The sequence below is a fragment of the Macaca mulatta genome, chromosome 17 (genome assembly GCF_049350105.2).
Source record: "Macaca mulatta isolate MMU2019108-1 chromosome 17, T2T-MMU8v2.0, whole genome shotgun sequence".
Taxonomy (NCBI): domain Eukaryota; kingdom Metazoa; phylum Chordata; class Mammalia; order Primates; family Cercopithecidae; genus Macaca; species Macaca mulatta.
In genome coordinates, this window is record NC_133422.1 from 1,358,015 (window position 1) to 1,377,943 (window position 19,929).

Genomic DNA, 19,929 nt, shown 5'->3' on the forward strand with positions numbered 1-19,929 from the left:
CCTGGGGGTTGGAATTCCAATGTATGAATTTGCGGAGACATAAACATTCAGTCTAATATGTGTAGTATAACTAAGATAGTGTAATACATGCTTGCTTAGGCCTCACGGAACCACAGGTACACATGTGATTAATTCATATGGGGAGGAATTTGTCAGTTTTAGGAACATGTTTCTGTCACCCCAAAAGTCTCCCACACACAAACGCACCGTCTTCCATCTTTGGATCCCCCGAAAAATAATGTATCAAAAGTACTCTGATGTTAAGGAGGAAAGGGTTGTAGAGAAAAAATAAATTCCCGATTCACTTTGTGGCGTGTTTAAATTATTTTGTTCCTTGTTCAGGACTATGAGCTTTCTGGCTTGGGCAACTATAGCTGAAAAATGCAACACTTTTTCTGGTAGAGGAATTTTACCAAAATAACGTTTCTCTTATGTTTTGTTCATTTCAGAAATTATCATTTTCCTTTCCCCCTCTCTTCTTTTCTCTCTCCCTTCCTCCCTCCCTTCTCCCTTTCTTTTTTTTTTTTGCAGGTTGGGGGCATAAGGTTTCACTCTGTTGCTCAGGCTAGAGTGAAGTGGCACAATCAAACCTCACTGCCGTCTTGACCTGCTGGGCTCAAGCAATCCTCCTACCTCAGCCTCCCTAGTAGCTGTGACCACAGGCACATAGCACCATGTCTGGATAATTAAAAAAAAATTTTTTTTGTAGATATAGGGTCTTGACATACTGCCCAGGCTGACCTCGAATTCCTGGGCTCAAACAATCCTCCTGTCTCAGTCTCGAAAAGTGCTGGGATTACAGGCATTAGCCACCTTGCCCGACCTTCCTTTCTTTTTTTTTTTTTTTTTGAGACGGAGTCTTGCTGTGTCGCCCAGGCTGGAGTGCAGTGGCCGGATCTCAGCTCACTGCAAGCTCTGCCTCCCGGGTTTTTACGCCATTCTCCTGCCTCAGCCTCCCGAGTAGCCGGGACTACAGGCGCCCGCCACCTCGCCCGGCTAGTTTTTTGTATTTTTTAGTAGAGACAGGGTTTCACCGTGTTAGCCAGGATGGTCTCGAACTCCTGACCTCGTGATCCGCCCGTCTCGGCCTCCGAAAGTGCTGGGATTACAGGCTTGAGCCACCGCGCCCGGCCAACCGACCTTCCTTTCTAAGCAAAATAAATATAGGCAAGGGATGGATGATCAGAAAGCATTTGTAAAGTAGAGTATTAAAGTCAGCTATTACTTGTGATATTTTAAAGGATGTCAGAAGTGGACAGGAGGAGAAGGACCTATGACCAGTGTGTTTAGACAGGGGTTAGGAACAGACAGAAGCAGCGACATGTGCACTGGTTTTATGAACTAGTTTGCTATGACCCTGCAACACCTTTGCATGTTCCTGGAGACTATGCCTGAGTTTTCAAATTCATCTTTTGTAAAACACTGTTCAAGCTTAGGATAAATATATAATTCAAGACATTTTGACTAGAAAGGAAAGATCTGGTCTGAGATGGACCTGCTAAGTGGCCCTGGAAGTCTTGGGGCTGTCACCTGTAGAATGGTGGGGCTGGAATCTGCTTTACATATGCCAGGGAGGTGCCAGGGAGGGCCGAGTGAGAGTATGTGTAAGGAAGAGCTGTTGTGTGAGACTACAGAGGACCCAGAATGACCCAACACTGGCCATGTGCCCAGCACATTTTAGAATGGATTCTATCAGTTAATCATTAACAATAACCTTTTAAGAGGGAACCTCTATTATGACCATTGTACTGCTGAAAAGGCTGAGATTTGAGGAACTAACTTGTCTAAAATCATGCATCTATCCAAACACGGTGGCCCACATCTGTAATCCTGCACTTTGGGAGGCCAAGATGGGCGGATTGCCTGAGCTCAGGAGTTCAAGACTAGCCTGGGCAACACATTGAAACCCTGTCTCTACTAAAATACAAAAAATTAGACAGGCGTGGTGGCGTGCGCCTATAGTCCCAGCTACTCAGGAGGCTGAGGCGGGTGAATTGCTGGAATCCAGGAGGTGGAGGTTGCAGTGAGGAGATCAAGCCATTGTACTCCAGCCTGGGTGACAGAGCAAGACTCAGTCTCCAAAAAAAATAAATAAATAAAAATAAAAATAAAATCATGCAACTAATGAAATAAGAATTTGAGATTCAGACCCTGGCAATCTGACTCAAGAGCTCACATTTTTAACTACTGCACGGTTTTGCCTTTCTGATACTGACTTGTATACTATTACCTACGTAGCAACATGTTAAGTTAGGGATTACGGCTGATGCCCTAAGACAACAGATCACAGATGTAAACATGAATTGCCAGACCAATGTGCATTTTTTCAAAGTAGGTGGTCCAGAATGTTTTGAAACTTTTTGATCTCTTACTAGTGCTGGGGTAAAGGATGGAGAGTTGGGATTTCACCTTCAAAGTGTTCCTCTGCGAAGGGTCCCAGTTGGCAAGAGGGGAGATTTAATGACCTAATTAAGACTGTATTTGCAACTTAAATTACCCTTAGGCTTTTATTTCCCAAAGTGGTCAGAAAAATCAGGGCCCCACCTAAGTTTTAAAAGGGGAAAGGGAGACGAAAATAAAGTTGGGCTTGAAATACATCCCATGAGTTGTTCTAGTTCAATGAATCTGTTCAATTACACATGCTGTACAGAGTTCTTTATACTACTTTAAGCAGTTAATTTCTATTATGGGTGGAGTAGCCACAGCTTCAGAGAGGAAGCAGGGCTGGGCTATGTAAAAGAAGAGGAAGTTTTAGATAATTTGTGGTGAAGAGAGCATGGGACTTGGCATTGCTATAGCTCTGTAGGGCTATTTGAGTGCTCGAAACCTCACTGCCCAGGAGAGGCCTTTCTTCACCATTGATTCCCAAAACCATCTTCCTCACCTCCATCATCCTTAATCCCCTTGACCTCTTTATTTCCTACATAACACTTAGCATGACCTCTTTATTATTCTCTTACATATACCATTTATTTCTTTATCTTCCTGTTTAGTTTCTGTCTTTCACTAGAACAACAGTTCCATGAGACTAGAGGTCTGTCTGTCTTGGTCACCACTTTGTTCCCAGTGCTTTGAACTGAGCTGTCTAATGGGGTGGCCACTAGTTACATGTGGCTATTTAATTAAAGTGAGTTAATTAAAACAATTTTTTTTTTTTTGAGATGGAATCTCGCTCTGTCACCAGTCTGGAGTGCAGTGGCGTGATCTCGGCTCACTGCAACCTCCGCCTCCCGGGTTCAGGCCATTCTCCTGCCTCAGCCTCCCGAGTAGCTGGGATTACAGGTGCCATCACCATGCCCAGCTAATTTTTATGTTTTTAGTAGAGACGGGGTTTCACCTTGTTGGCCAGGATGGTCTTGATCTCTTGACCTCGTGATCCACCCGCTTTGGCCTCCCAAAGTGCTGGGATTACAGGCATGAGCCACCATGCCCGGCCTAAAATAAAATTTTTAAATATTGATTTCATCAGCCACTTCAGCCATATTTCATGCCAATAGGCACATGTGGTTGGTGACTACCATATTGGACAGTGTTGATGTTGGACATTTCCACTACTGCAGAAAGTTCTCTTGGACAGCACTGATTTAGAATAGTGACGGGCACATAGGAAGTGCTCAACAAATATTTAATGAATGAGTGTTAAATAAATGAAAGTTGTTGAACTTGCCCTCTTCGAAGACAATAAAGAGATCATGAGGATTTGCTGAGATAATGAAGCAAAATTACTCCTGTATACACTAGAAACACGACACTAATGTGAGCTGTTATTACTGGAATTCAAGCTTCCCTGGGCTTCATAAGCTGCAGGTACGAATGTGAGTATGTAAAAAGGAAGGACTTAAATTTCACTGGCTCTTGCCCTGGCCCACATAACACACATAGGTTATCTTATGAGACCGCTTCTTGATGTCTGCCCCTTGGAGTTGGGAGAGCTCCTTACTGGCCATTCCTGCCAGCGACTAGCTTGCCAGTGTTGATAATCAGGCCATAGATCTGTTTTTTCCAGAAGTATTCAATTCACAATTAGAAAAAACAAATTAGCAGGCTGCAGTGGCTCATGCTTGTAATCCTAGCACTTTGGGACACTGAAATGGGAGGATCACTTGAGCTCAGGAGTTAAGAGACCAGCCTAAGCAACATAGGGAGACCTCATCCCTACAAAAATAAATTAGCCCAGTGTGATGGTGCACACATGTAGTCCTAGCTACTCAGGAGGCTGAGCTGGGAGGATCACTTGAGCCTAGGAAGTCAAGCAAGCAGTGAACCATGACTGTGCCACTGCACTCCAGCCTGGGCAACAGAGCAAGGTCCTGTCTCAAATAAATAAATAAAAACAATAAAACAAAAAATTTAAATTAAAAAAATCTGCAGGTCAAAAGGTTCAGCCAACATCAAAGTGTCTATGGCCTCCCAGAAGCCCTCAGGGACCCAAAGCAATGCTCGATTATCCAGCCTTCATGGTACCACACACCAGGTGGAAGGCACCTGCCCCTGCCCAAGTCCTCTGTTTTTTAAACTTTGTCACGTAGGCACCAAAGCCCAGCTGCTGTGTAGCCCTTTGTCCCATGGAATTCCACAAGAGCACCCCTGCCTCAACTTCTCCCTGCAGCTCTTGTCGACAAGACCCAGGCCAGATGAGAGGTCAGGGAACAAGAGTCACCAGGGTCCCACAGAAACCTGATGTTCCCCTTTGCCTATACAAATGATTCACAGACAGAGGTATTTACAGGCTGCAGACCCAGTCATCATCGGACACAGCCGAACCAACAGCTTCAGTAACAGCTCATCTCACCTGGACCACCATTGTACCAAGGTCTTATCCTCACCCAGGAGTAACTTTTCGGAGGGTACAGAAGTGCACAGCTGTTGCCTGATTTCTTCAGAGCTTTGTCATGGGCTCCATTTCCTGGTGTGCTGGTTCACAAGACTGCGTGATGCTGGGCCACGTGGGCTTTTCCCGGATGTCCTGGAGCTGCGGAGGCCACCTGCGCCCTGGCTGAAGTTCTCCACCCTGCCTACAAGGTCCTGACTCTGTGACTGGGCCTTTTCTGCCCAGCTCTGCTTTCTTCAGGCTGAAGGGCTGGGCTGGAAGCAGCACTTCCTTTTTCTTCAAGCACTTTATGATCAAGAAGACTTAGGCCGTCTTCATCTCTAGGCAGCCCTCAGGGCTTGAGGCCCTCTCTTTGGGAAGTATCCTGGTTTTCCACCACTGATAGGAGTTTGGGGTTGTTTTTCATATATTAAAAAGATGATTCAGGGGTTTACTTTTTATTTAAATGATTAATATTCAATTTATTAAAGTTACAATATCAAAGTTTTTCCTTAGAGATTGAAGGTCATCGGAAAATCTCATTTTTCCTCTTTAAAGTACATTAATTTTTTTTTTTTTGAGACGAAGTTTTGCTCTTGTTGTCCAGGCTGGAGTGCAAAGGCACCATCTCGGCTCACCGCAACCTCCGTCTCCCAGTTTCAAGTGATTCTCCTGCCTCAACCTCCCGAGTAGCTGGGATTACAGGCATGTGCCACCACACCTGGCTAATTTTTTTGTATTCCTTTTAGTAGAGACGGGGTTTCTCCATGTTGGTCATGTTGCAGGATTTTGAAGGAATCAGAGAGACCGACGGGGTTCAGGAGGATATTATTAATTATTTAGGTGCCCCAGCCCAGTCGGGTTAGCATCCAAAGGACTGAGCCCTGAACACAGAGTGAAGTTACCTTTCACGCATTTCGTAGGGTGGAAGGACAGCTGTGCAGGGGGAAGCATACTACAGAAGCGAGAAACAAAGGCAGTTATTCAATTAATTGAGACGTGCATTACATCATTTCTTGCTTTTCAAGGGAAACCTTTTGTGACTTGAGTTTATCTGTCTGGTGACCTTGCAGCTGCACAGCTGGGGAATCAGGGTCTTTACAGTGCCTGGGAAAGGAGGAAAGATAAGGCTCACTAGCCGCAGAAAAATAGGCAGTTAATTTTTAAAGGACTCCAGCTCTTTCTCTTTCTCAGGGGGAGTTGGGTTTTCTTACATATAACTGAGTTTTTACTTATGCATTCTTTAATTCCTGTTTCAGTCAGGCTGGTCTCGAACGCCCAACCTCAGGTGACCCGCCTGCCTTGGCCTCCCAAAGTGCTGGGATTACAGGCGTGAGTCACTATGACCGGCCTAAAGTACATTAAAATTGTTTAATGATCACTTATAGGGGCTGTTGAATTTACTGAGGTGATTAAATACTTTTGCAGCAGTTAAAAACTGCATTTAGGCCAGGTGCGATGGCTCACGCCTATAATCCCAGCGCTTTGGGAGGCTGAGGTGGGTGGATCACGAGGTCAGGAGATCGAGACCATCATGGTTAACACAGTGAAACCCCATCTCTACTAAAAATGCAAAAAAAAAAAAAAAAAAAATTAGCTGGGTGTGGTGGTGGGTTCCTGTAGTCCCAGCTACTCCGGAGGCTGAGGCAGGAGAATGGCATGAACCCGGGAGGCAGAGCTTGTAGCGAGCTGAGATTGCCACTGCACTTCAGCGTGAAAGAGCAAGACTCCGTCTCAAAAAAACTAAACAAAACAAAAAACTGCATTTATATGCCGGGCACAGTGACTCACGCCTGTAATCCCAGCTCTTTGGGAGGCCAAGGCGGTTGGATCACCTGAGGTCAGGAGTTCGAGACTAGCCTGACCAACATGGAGAATCCCCGTCTCTACTAAAAATACAAAATGAGCCTGGCGTGGTGGTGCATGCCTGTAATCCCAGGCTGAGGCAGGAGAAATTCTCCCTTGAACCCGGGAGGCAGAGGTTGTGGTGAGCCGAGATTGCACCATTGTACTCCAGTCTGGGCAACAAGAGCGAAACTCCATCTCAAAAAAAAAAATAAAACAACCCCTGGCCCCAGCATTTATAAATGTACTTTATTTGATACCCTTTTTGTATATTTCAACAGATCTGACTTAACAAAACTCCCCCAAATACAAAACAAGTCTTATAAATGTAATTAAAAACTTATAAATGATCCTAAAGTGATTCTAAAATTCTCTTAGATGTTCTAAAACTCTGCAAGAAATTAGGAAGTTTTCATTTTAAAATATCATCTAAAGCAGTTTATTTTAAAACAGCAGTTATAAGGCTGTCTCTGAAACTGAATCTCTCAAAAATTAAACATTACTAACTCAAAAACGTAAATACTTAAACGTTTATTTCTTCTCTTAAACCTTTACATACTTCATTCTTAAAAGATACGTACGACCACATTGAGGTCACCGAAGAGCAGAGCATTTGGCTGGGTATTCTGAGTAAATCTCCTCACTGCAACCATCCTGCAGATGGAGTCTGCAGTCCCTTTGGTATCTTGCCATTAATCTCTGCAAGGTTTCTTGCCTCTGTGAACAGAAGTGTCCCAGACCAGCCTTGTCCCCTTCCTTCTCTGAACACAGTCAATCATTTCTCTAAGGAATTCTGGTTCCTTCTAGTGAAAAAATGGCAAGGTTTGAGCATTGGGGTTTCAGGTCATATTTGAAATACCAGTGGCATGAATCCGAGGCCATTTCAGAGGGCAGAACTGGAAAATACTCTTTTTTATTTTTGAGAGACAGGATCTCGTTCTGCTGCCCAGGCTGGAGTGCAATGGCAGGATCATAGCTCACTGCAGCCTCAAACTCCTAGGATTAAAGGATCCTCCTACCTCAGCCTCCTGAGTACTTGGGACTACAGGTATGTGCCATTACACCTGGCTAGTTCTTCAAAAAATGTTTTTATGTTTTTTTTTTTTTGAGACGGAGTTTCGTTCTTGTTGCCTAGGCTAGAGCGCAATGCCGCAATCGGCTCATTGCAACCTCCACCTACCGTGTTCAAAAGATTCTCCTGCCTCAGTCTCCCGAGTAGCTGGGGTTACAAGCATGCACTACCATGCCTGGCTAATTTTGTATTTTTATTAGAGATGGGGTTTTGCCATGTTGGTCAGGCTGGTCTTGAACTCCTGACCTCAGGTATCCACCCACCTCGGCCTCCCAAAGTGCTGGAATTACAGGCATAAGCCACTGTGCCCAGCCCCCAAATTTTTATTTGTAGAAATGAGGTCTTGCTATGTTGCCTAGGCTGGTCTCAAACTCCTGGCTTCTAGCCATCCTCCCGCCTTGGCCTCCCAAAGTGCTGGGATTATTGCAGGTGGGAGCCACTGTGCTCAGCCTTATTTATTTATTTATTTATTTATTTATTTATTTAAGACGCAGTCTTGCTCTGTCGCCCAGGCTGGAGTGCAGTGGCACGATCTTGGCTCACTGCAAGCTCTGCCTCCAGGTTCAAGCCACTCTCCTGACTCAGCCTTCCGAGTAGCTGGGACTACAGGCACCCGCCACCATGCCTGGCTAATTTTTTGTAATTTTAGTAGAGATGGGGTTTCACCGTGTTAGCCAGAATGGTCTCGATCTCCTGACCTTGTGATCCACCTGCCTTGGCCTCCCAAAGTGCTGGGATTACAGGCGTGAGCCAAGTGCCTGGCCTTTTTTTTTTTTTTTTTTTTAAAGTGTCAGCTCATATGAATATTTTTGATTCAGTTCTAACATCATTGTGTGTTTCTCTTTAAACTTTTTGTTTGTATAATTAAACCTTATGTTCTCTTATGGTGAAATCTTCGTGCCAAACAAAATCAAATTTATTTTTGGCTTAACTGAAATACAAAAAATAAAAAATAAAAATAGTAATACCTGTATTGGTTTGAAAAATAAAACTACCACGTGAAGTTCAAGATTTTCTTTATAGTCCTTTTTGTCGTGAGACTGTATCTCAGAGTGGTTTCTGGAGTTACTTGGGATTCTCATGTCATATGGTTGCCTAAGAACATTTTCAGTTTGAAGTGTTGGCATTCAAGCTGGGAGTTCTTAAAAGCTGGCAACTGTGGCCTACTTGTCTTCTCTTGTGGTAATATTGAGCTATTAAAGGAGTGCATTAATCAATCCTACCTGACTTTGTGAAACAGTGGAAAAACATAAGAAATTCAGCCTCTGAAGTCTGTCCTGTTTGATTTTACCATCATCTGGCCCAGGCAGCAGCTGAGTATTTGGTTATATGTGCAGTATTTATTTATGGGCTTCTGGGTCGGGTGGGGACTCGGAGAACTTTCCTGTCTAGCTAGAGGATTGTAAATGCACCAATCAGTGCTCTGTGTCTAGCTAGAGGATTGTAAATGGACTAATCAACACTCTGTAAAATGGACCAATCAGCATGATGTGGGCGGGGACAGATAAAAAATTGGTTTTATTTTCCAAACCAATACAGGTATTACTATTTTTATTTTTTTTGAATTTCAGTTAAGCCAAAAATAAATTTGATTTTGTTTGGCACGAAGACTTCACCATAAGAGAACATAAGGTTTAATTATATAAACAAAAAGTTTAAAGAGAAACACAATGATGTTAGAACTGAATCAAAACTATTCATATGAGCTGACACTTTAAAAAAAAAAAAGCCCAGCCCCGGGCTCCAAGGCTTCCAGGAGTCAGGGCACCAGCGCATTTCCTCTTTCCCACACACGAACCCAGTGCGGCGCGTGCTCCGCGGGGGATTCAGCCGCGTCCTGCCGCCGCGCAGATGAACGCCTCTGGTGCTAACGTGTCGCCGTTCCCGCGCCCAGTGCGCACCTGGCGGCGGCGCCGGGCGTCCTTCAGAGACGAGTCAGCGAAGGGGACAGTCTCTGACGGTTTCTCCAGCGCGCTTTAGCGCTACAGCCCGCGCCATTCTGGCCGCGCCCCTCCTGAGACACGGTGTATGCTGCGCGTCACAAGCGCGTGGGCTTCCCGCTCCCCCCAACCCCAACGTGCCCGCGCGCTGGTCCTGCCCCCGCCCACGAGGGTCGGCGCGCGGGGCGTCTCCGGGTGTCTCCGGCCCGCGACGCGCAACGCCCTCCCCGCCCTCCCGGTCCGCGCGCGCAGCCAATGGGCGCGGGACCCGCCCTCCCCAGAGCGCCGAGCTCCAAGCTCCACCCGCGCCTGGTCCCAGCGCCCGCGGCGCCGCGTCCCCGGCCCAGCCATGGCGTCCTCCGCGGCCGGCTGCGTGGTGATCGTCGGCAGGTAAAGGGCTCCAAGCCGCGCTGCTGCCCCTGGAGCCCGGGGAGACGCCGGGGACGTGGTTCCCGCGTGTGGGGCCCTCGGGGTGGGCGCCGGGTCGCTGTCCCCGCCCCCGCCTCTGGTCCTCCGACGCCCTGCGCCCTGCGGTCCCCGCGGCACTGGCGGGCTCGGGGAGCTGCGCGGCTGGCGGAGCTGGGCAGGTGGAGGCGCCCCGCGGAGTTGGGTCTGCTTACCCGGAGCCGGCGTTGCAGGAGGTTCCGAGGCTGACCGCGCAGGCCGCGGGGCCCGCGGCTCCCGGACCCTGTCGAATGTCGCCGCGCCTGCCCGCAGGTCCCCAGAGAAGTGCCAGGCACCGTGTTGAACGAAACGAATTCTGGCTCATCCTGCGACGACTGTGTTCTCATCCCCTTTACGAGTGAGAACACTGAGACTAAGCAGGGTACCTAAGTCATAGCGTTCAGTGACGGAGACGGGACTAGCCCCGCAGGGAGGGTGCCGGCGCCGTCCTATCCGCGACCACGTCGCTGGAGGCCGCGGCAGGTGTTAGGCGAACACACAGGCCGCCCTATTTCCTGGGCGAGGCGCTGTTTCCAGAGGAGAGGTGGGGGCGGTTGAGCCCGGATGGTTTGCTAAGCCTGTCCATTTACAGCCCGAATTCTGCCCAAACTGATTTCTAGTATGTGCTTCCCCCAACACCCCCACCCCCCAAGTTTACAATCCTTGCTATTTTTAGTTTTTAAAAATGGGCATTTGTGTGCACCTTTCTTTGGCCAGCTGTTAGCAGCAATCTATAAGCATGTTAATACTTGCTATTGATAGTTAAAAGTACAGTTTTGGTGACTGCTGTTGAGGTGTTGGCCTGCCCCCGACTCCGCCCCCCATCAGTGTACAACCCGGTGTAGAGACCACTTCCAACGTCAGGGTGTTTCCTTCCCACTGAAGGAACGCATCAGATTCCTTGTTGTCAGCTTTCTTGTCTCCAGAGCAGTGGAGTTAACTGTGCCTTTGTTCTTTCTGGCCCGTGGGTGCCCGTGGTTGAATAGTGAAGGCATATTAAAAAGTGCACTTTGAGCCGCGCGCGGTGGCTCACACCTGTAATCCCAGCACGTTGGGAGGCCGAGGCGGGCGGATCATCTGAGGTCGGGAGTTCGAGACCAGCCTGACCAACATGGAGAAACCCTGTCTCTACTAAAAATACAAAATTAGCCGGGCGTGGGGGCGCATGCCTGTGGACCCAGCTACTCTGGAGGCTGAGGCAGGAGAGTCCCTTGAACTGGAGAGGCGGAGGTTGCGGTGAGCCGATCGTGCCACTGCACTGCAGCCTGGGCAATAAGACCCAAACTCCGTCTGAAAAAAAAAAAAAAAAGTGCACTTTGTACAGGTGGTGGTAGTTACCTCTGTCTTGCATTTTATTAATAGTTAATTTTTTTATCAGAGTTTATGTGTATATATATATACACACACACACATCTATATACACAGTTTTCTAAACGCATGGGTGCGTGCACGTGCACACACACACACACACACAATTTTAATAGGACAGGGTCTCGCTCTGTCGTCCAGGTTGGAGTGCAGTGGCACTGTCATGGTGGATCTCAACCTTCCAGACTCAAGCCATCCTTTCACAGCAGGCATGTGTCGCTACACCTGGCTGATTTTTAAAATGTTTAGGTAGAGATGGGGTCTCACCATCTTGCCCTGGCTGGTCTTGAACTTCTGGGTTCAAGCGCTTTGACCTCCCAAAGTGTTGGGATTACAGATGTGAGCCACCTTTCCTGGCCTTGGATAGCTCCATCATGCCTTGAAGTAGTGTTATGTATGCACCTAATACACATGACGTAAAATTTTAGTTGATTGTGCAGTTATCTGGCTGTGGGTGGCTCAGTCTACTGAGGAGAAGCCGCAGTTGACAGTTTACTTCTGATTCCTTGAGGGATGTTGATAAGGAATTTGAGAAAGGCTGCCAAACTTTAAGGACCACATTATTCTCTGGGGCCTCTGCTCATTTCTTTGTTTTCTGGTGTGAAAATCCTGACTTCCCCTACTCTCAGCACCTCAGCACACACCCAGCTCTGCCTCTGGGAAGTGCTGGTTTCTTCCCTTCCTCCTTACCACCCTTCTTTCTCTTCCCTCTATTTCTTTCCTGGCCCCATAGGTGATTCCAAGGAGCACCCACTTAACATATAGGGCTTGGGGAATGTAAATTAATTTGCCAAAATCTGGTTCAGTTTCATTCTTAGGTTTCAACAGATCAAAATATACATATTTCAATTTCAGGAGCATATTGTGTTTTTAGCTTTCCTTATTGGTTTATAGATTTCCTCTTGAAAGTACCTGCTAGGAATACAGTCCCACTTAATTCTTTCCCACTGATCTTTTCCCAAAGTTCACTCTTCCTTAGGGCCACTTAGCTGTCCTATAAACATCCAGGGCGAGTGCCTTCAGAATGGTGAGGACTTGAAAGAGGATGAGAGAAATCCTTTGGGCCTAGGGCTGCAGGAAAATCTGGTAGTGATAACTTTTAAAAATGGGAGAAGTCGGGGCATGGTGGCTCATGCCTGTAATCCCAGCACTTTGGGAGGCCTAGGAGGGCGGGTCGCCTGAGGTCAGGGGTTGGAGACCAGCCTGGCCAACATGGCGAGATCCCGTCTCTACTAAAAATACAAAAAGTAGCCAGGCATGGTGGCGCATGCCTGTAATCCCAGCTACTCAGGAGGCTGAGGCAGGAGAATCGCTTGAACTCAGGAGGCGAAGGTTGCAGTGAACCAAGATCACACCACTGTACTCCAGCCTGGGGACAGAGTGAGGCTCTGTCACAAAAAAAAAAAAAAAAAAAAGAAAGAAAAGAAAAAAAGGAGTAGAAATGGGTACCATGAAGTTAAGTTTGCATTGGAGTAGTGTTCTAAGGCTTTCATTTTGTTAGCCTTACCTTTATAAAACACTGTGTTTCTCAATCACTAAAATGTGAGTTCTGTATTTGTATGCACACTACAAGATTCAGCTTGTAGCCCTTGAGCTTGTTTAGACACAAAATGTTCCTGGTGCGGGGCATGCCCTTTCTCCTGTCCTGCTTTTTAGGGGGCACCCTTCTTCAGGATCGAGCTCAGGGACTGTCTCCTCCAGGAAAAGGTCTGCTTCTGGGATTTTCCCCTAAGGGTAGAAACCGTATTGTTGCCATTTGTATCCACCATGCCTGGTCCCAGTAGACAGAGATTTGAGCATTGGTAACAGAGACTGCTTATTTTTTAACTGATGTGCCTTGTGAAGGGCTTGGTAGTATGTTGTTTTATATCAAGAAAAACATCCCATAAACTAGAAAAGCAAAAAAGAAGGGCATCCTATAAACTAGAGTCTCCTTCATTTTTTTTTTTTTAATTCCAAAATTTTGTTTGGGGTGATTGTAGTTTTTTTTTTGAGACGGATTCTTGCTCTGTCAGGCTCAGGCTGAAGTGCAACGGCACCGTTTCAGCTCACTGCAACCTCTACCTTCCGGGTTCAAGCAGTTCTCCTGCCTCGGCCTCCCAAGTAGCTGGGACTACAGGCACACACCACCATGCCTGGCTAATTTTCGTATTTTTAATAGAGACAGGGTTTCTCCATGTTAACCAGGCTGGTCTCGAACTCCTAGCCTCAAGTGATCTGCCCACCCTGGCCTCCCAAAGTGCAAGATTACAGGTGTGAACCACTACACCCGGCCTGTGCATTTTTTATAAGAAACTTTCTGAGGCATGAATTTTCTTTGAAATGCTGTTCTAGGTATTTTCCTGCTAATTTTTACACACATACACAGCAAACCCTAGGATGCCCCCCTTGCCTTTTGAGTCAGCTTAGGCACTAAAGGTGCCCTTTGCAGGAGTTACTTAATAGCTCTTTCTGGCAAAATTTCCATAGTAGACTTAGATCATGAGTGAAGGAAAAGTTTTACTTCAGTTTTTAACCCAGTAAATAAATAACTATAGCTGGAAGTTACTTTCAAATGTATCTAAAGTGAATTTATTCAAAATTAAGTGACATTAATGATAGAATGGAAGCAATTGTATCACTTTTCTCCCTTGCTGCTTTGCTGCTGTATAACAGAATACATGTTCATCTGCATTCGCCTTTTGTATTACCCATTAAGATTCATGATTTCTGAAGCTTTAAGGTTTGAAAGGAGGCCAATCAGATGTCACAAGCTCTCAGGACAGGAAGTTAATTACTCTTGGGCCTGATGTCAGGCAGTATTGGGGAACAATACTGAGGGAAACCTGAAACAGAAACCTGAGGGAAACCAAGGCAGGGGACTTGCCAGCTCTGGGGCTGTGCAGTCTGGTCCCTGTGCCTCTGCGGCTTCCTTTGCTCTGTAGATTCCCTCTCCTTGTACTTGCTCACTTTTCTCTCCTTACCTTTGACTTTATCTTGCACATCACTGCCAACCCTAAGGTTACACTCTTTCAAGTATGGTGCCTCTCACTGACTTTTTTTTTTTCTGCATTTTGGGTCCAGTTTTCAGGAGAGGAAACCCAGTGGCCTCAGCTCTGCGCATCCCAGGCTGCAGATGTCACAGGGTGCTCCTAAGCCAGTTGATTGGCTGCTTTGGGTCACGTGTCCAATCCATGTCCAATCAGCAGTGACTGCGTGTGTGGGCGTGAAGGGCGGGGGCGGGGAAGGACACAGGCTGGTCTGCAGGGGTCCGCGTTCTGCTCTGGGTCCTCTACAATGAAGGGGCCAATCTCAAGACTGAAAGGGAAGTGGGGCGCCGTCCAATCACCTGATATTTGATGCCAGAATCCCTGCCGATGGTCAGATACTTGCGGTTCCAAGGATTTGCTGCCTGATTACAGGGGCTGCCTTTCCCTGAGCCACAGCAGCTTCAGGGTAAGACCCAGGCCATGGAAGCAGGTGCATTAGCCCCAGACCAAAGTGCCACGCTCCCTCCCGCCTGATTGCTTCCCCTCTCCAGGGTTCAGACCCTGCAGCCAGCAAACATACAGTTGTTCCCTGCAAACAGAAAAGCACCCTCTCTTGACCCCATTTTTCCCTCTGGTAATTGCCACATTGCTCCTCAAAACTTAATAAAGTTATCCATATTGTCTCCAGTTTCTTTCTTCCTATCCATATTCTCTCTCTTAACTTTGTATTATGGAACCATTTCAAACTGTGTTAAAGTTGAGAAAACAGTGCAATGAACCCTAAGGTACCTTCTCCCACCCCCTCAACTTCAACAATTATTAACACATGCCTTATCTGGTTTCAGTTATTCTCCCTTCTCTGGATTGTTCTGAAACAAATGCCAGGCATTGAATCATTTCATCTATAAATATGTCAGCATGTATAGTATCTAAGATATGGACTGTTTTAAAAATATATAACCACAATAGCCTGATCATGTGTAAAACATTAACACAATTCCTTAATATCTTCATGTAATATCTTTAAATATCTCTTCCATATTCAAGAGTTCCCTGATTAATTTTTTAAATACTTGGTTTGATTGATTTAGGGTCTAAATAAGGCCCACATGTTATATTTAGTCAATAAGATTTCTTAGTTCTTTCAATCTATAGATTCTCCATCCCTCTCTGGTTTTGTGAAAATTTTCTTGCAGTTTATCTATTGAAGAATTTGAGTCATTTGCCCTGTAAAATTTCCCATATTCTAGGTTTTGCTGAATGTATCCTTTCCCTCTCCTCCCTTCCCCTCCCCACCCCTCCCGTCCCCTTCCCTCCCCTTCCCTCCCCTTCCCTTCCCTTCCCTTCCCTTCCCTTCCCAAGACGGGGTCTCACTATGTTGCCCAGGCTGGTCTTAAACTCCTGGGTGCAAGCCATCCACCTGCCTCAGCCTCCTAAAGTGCTGGGATTACAGGCGTGAGCCACTGCACCCAACCCCTGTAGTGTCATTTATCATGTTCCACCGTCCGTTCATTTCCTGAAACTGGTAGTTAGGGCTAAAGGCTCATTTTCTCTTAAACCTACCCTGGGCAGTCTTTCATCAAGCCCACAAATCTGCTCTTGTCATGGTCCCCACCCCTGTTCATCTTGCGAAGCCCAATGGTCAGTCCTCAGTTCAAGTATTCATCAGCAGCGTTTGATGCAGATGGCAGCTCCCTTCACTTCCCTGACCACACCCCCCCACCCACCTCACTAGCGCTCCCTTTGTCCCCATATTCCCCATTAAAGTTGGAGTGTCCCAAGGCTGAATCCTTGGACTTCTTTATCGACATTCACTTTCTTAGAGATCTTACCCAGTCACACACTTTTAAATACTACATCTATACAGTAAATCCCAAATTAATATCCCAGCCCAGCCCTTGGCTCTGAACCTGAATACTTATAGCCAGTGATTTGCTAGACCCACCCCTTAGCATTTCTCACTGAAAACATCCCATTTTGAACGGATTTTCCCTCCTAACATCTGCTCTGTTGCTAGTCTTTCCCAGCAGAGTTAGTGACATCTCCATCCTTCCTTGTCCAAAAGAAACTTGGCACTGTCCTCCATTTTTCTTTTTCTCACACCCACATGCAACTCACGAGCAATTCTTCTTGGCTGTACTGTGAAAATATTGCATCTTCATTTCTCAGCTGACCACTTTCCAGCACCCCCTCTGCCTCCGTCCTGGTCCTGCCTCCCGTCACATTGGGCACCAGCCTCCTGACACCCAGCTGGTCTCCTAACTTCCATCTTTGCCCATCTGCAGTATATTCTTAGTAAGGCAACTAGAATGTCCCTTTAAAAACAAGTCAGATGATATATTTTGTCTACAACCTTCTATTAGCCAACTGTCTCACTCATTAAAACCCAAAATCTGTCCATTGCTTCTGAGGTGCCGTGAAATGGGCTCAGCACTCTCTCCCTCCCTTTGACCTCATTGTCCCTCCTTCCTCTCCCCCTACCGCCCCTCCAGCAGAGCACCAGCCTTGCTGATCTGGACCAGCTGGGCAAACAGACTCTGCCAGGAACACTTGTTGCAGAAATACACTCATGGCTTGGCCCCTTACTTCCTTTGCTAAAATGTCACCTTCCCAGTGAGACAGTCCCTGGTGGCACTTTTAACATTTCTCTGCCTCCCAGTCCCTACTCCCCTGCTTTCTTTCTCCCTAGTGCTTTTGCTTTAGTTTGTTGTCTGTCTACCTACTATGAGCTCCTTGGGGTCAGGAACTGGGCAGTGCCTGCACATAGTAGGTGCCCTTTACGTATTTCTTCAGTGAGTCATCATTGCCTTCCGATTAACCCCATGGCAAGAGCCAGCTGACCGTTATCTCGTATTTGTCATTTGATAACCGTGGCTTTTTCACATTTATTTAGCCTCTACAACGTGCCAGGAATATGAAAGTGAGTGCTAGTGCACAGAGTTTACCCTGTTGAACAAACAAATTCATACAGCTCACTAGCATTGCTTTTTTTTTTTTTTTTTTTTGAAACGGAGTCTCGCTCTGTCACCCAGCCTGGAGTGCAGTGGCGCGATCTTGGCTCACTGCAAGCTCCGCCTCCTGGGTTCACGCCATTCTCCTGCCTCCGCCTCCCGAGTAACTGAGACTACAGGCACCCGCCACCATGCCCAGCTAATTTTTTGTTTTTAGTAGAGACAGGGTTTCACCGTGCTAGCCAGGGTGTTCTCGATCTCCTGACCTCGTGATCCGCCCGCCTCGGCCTCCCAGAGTGCTGGGATTACAGGCATGAGCCAGCGTGCCCGGCCACTAACATTGTTTTTTATTTTAAACTTCACTATGCAAAATTTACTTTTTTTTTTTTGAGACGGAGTTTTGCTCTTGTTGCCCAGGCTGGAGTGCAGTGGTGTGATCTCAGCTCACTGCAACCTCTACCTCCTAAGTTCAAGTGATTCTCCTACCTCAGCCTCCAGAGCAGCTGGCATCACAGGTGTGCGTGCCACCACTTCTGGCTAATTTGTGTATTTTTAGTAGAGACGGAGTTTCACCGTGTTGGCCAGGCCGGTCTTGAATTCCTGACCTCAGATGATCCACCAACCTTGGTCTCCCAAAGTGCTGGGATTACAGGTGTGAGCCAAGGCACCCAGCCACAAAGATTTCAAAATCTGAAAACAATTTGCAATCTGAAACACTGGGCCCGAGCATTTTGAATGAGGCCCACTCGGCCTGTACTGCATTTGTCATCTGCTCCTGTCGCTCCATCCACTCCCAGGCTCACGTGCCCACATAAGGTGGGTGCCAGAGGTAGAATTTTTTTCAGAGTTTTGTCCCAGGGTAAAGACTGTATTGAGAAAATTGACTTTGGGTAGAGCAAGATTACCTTCTTTTTTAGACAGGGTCTTGCTCCATCGGAGGCTGGAATACAGTGGCGTGATTGTAGCTCACTGCATACTGCATCCTTGAACTCCTGGGCTCAAGTGATCCTCCTGCCTCAGCCTCCTGAGCAGCTGGGACCACAGGCACGTGCCACTACACCCAGCTAATTTAAAATTTTTTTGTAGAGACGCAGTTTCCCTCTGTTGCCTAGGCTCTTCTTGAAGTTCGGAGTTCCAATTATCCTCCCGCCTCAGCCTCCCAAAGTCCTGGGATTACAGGCATGAGCCAAGCCTGTTCAAGATTGTCTTTTGCTCTCCAGTCCCTAGGAGAACAAAGCCAGGTGCTGAGGCTTGAAGAGGGGCCAGGGAAACTGCGATTGAAGTGTTACAAATACATGTTTTCTCCAGGCTAGTGAGAAAGTGCCCACTTGCCTTCTGGTGGGGTAGGTAAGCCTTCCCAACTCAGAGTCATCCTTTTGCAGCGTCAGTTAGTGTTCATTTTTTTAAAAAATGTTTTTTAAACTTTTAAACCACATTTACCCATAGTAAAATACACATAACCTACAATTTGCCTTTTTTTTTTTTTTTTTTTTTTGAGATGGAGTTTCACTCTTTCACCCAGGCTGGAGTGAAGTGGTGCCATCTCTGCTCACCACAACCTCTCCCGGTGGTCAAGCGATTCTCCTGCCTCGGCCTCCTGAGTAGCTGGGATTACAGGTGCCCACCACCATACCTGGCTAATTTTTGTATTTTTAGTAGAGACGGGGTTTCACCATGTTGGCCAGGGTGGTCTCGAACTCCTGACCTCAGGTGATCCACCTGCCTCAGCCTCCAAAAGTGCTGGGATTACGGGTGTGAGCCACTGCGCCCGGCCCAATTTGCCATTTTAACAGTTCTTAGTGTACAGTTGAGTAGTGTTAAGTATGTTCCCATTGTTGTGCAACCAATCTCCAGAACTTTTTCATCTTGCAGAATTAAAACTTTGTACCCATTGAACAACAGCTGCTCATTTCCCCCAGCCCCAGCCCCTGGCATCCACCCTTCTAGCTTTCTGTCTCTATGGTTGCCTCAGGTAAGTGGAATCATAGGGTATTTGTCATTTTGTGACTGGCTTATTTCATTTAGCAAAATGTCCTCAAGGTTCATCTGTGTTGTGTCATGTGTCGTTTCTTTTTAGGGCTGAGTTAGTGTTTATTCTTAAAAGCCTAAGACTCTGAATATAGATAGCTGTTCTTTGCATTCACACCTTAAGGCAACTCCCTGCATTATGCCAAATGTGACATTTGTTTCCCCCTCACCCTTCTACTCAACTAAATTTAAGTATTATTATTATTATTAATTACTATTATTCACTGGCTCCATCCACTCTTATGAAAATTTAAGTATTATTGCTTTACATTTTTATGGCAGGAGTTGGTTGTCAAAGCATGTTTACAAACATTTATTTTTAAAAACAGCAATACTGAGCTGTAATTCACCCATTTAAAGTGTACAATTCAGTGGTTTTAGTATATTCACAAGGTTGTGCATCCATCACCAAAATCAATTTTACAACATGCTCATCATCCCAAACCTTGGACTAGCTATCACTCTTCACTCCTTCCTCCCCTAGCCCTGGGCAACCACAAAT

At 46.5% G+C, this 19,929-nt stretch overlaps 1 protein-coding gene across 5 annotated transcripts in view; it reads left to right on the forward strand.

The window, feature by feature from the left end:
* The window catches only part of CRYL1 (crystallin lambda 1), a 139,335-nt gene that overhangs the window by 17,932 nt on the left and 101,474 nt on the right, over window positions 1-19,929 (forward strand). For 2 of the 5 annotated variants that reach the window (XM_015120672.3, XM_077973597.1), the window contains exon 1: window positions 9,962-10,057. The exons of 1 other annotated variant lie outside the window; for it this stretch is intronic. In XM_015120672.3, the coding sequence (XP_014976158.1) occupies window positions 10,017-10,057 (41 nt within the window). In that variant the 5' untranslated portion in view covers window positions 9,962-10,016. 5 annotated transcript variants of the gene reach the window in all.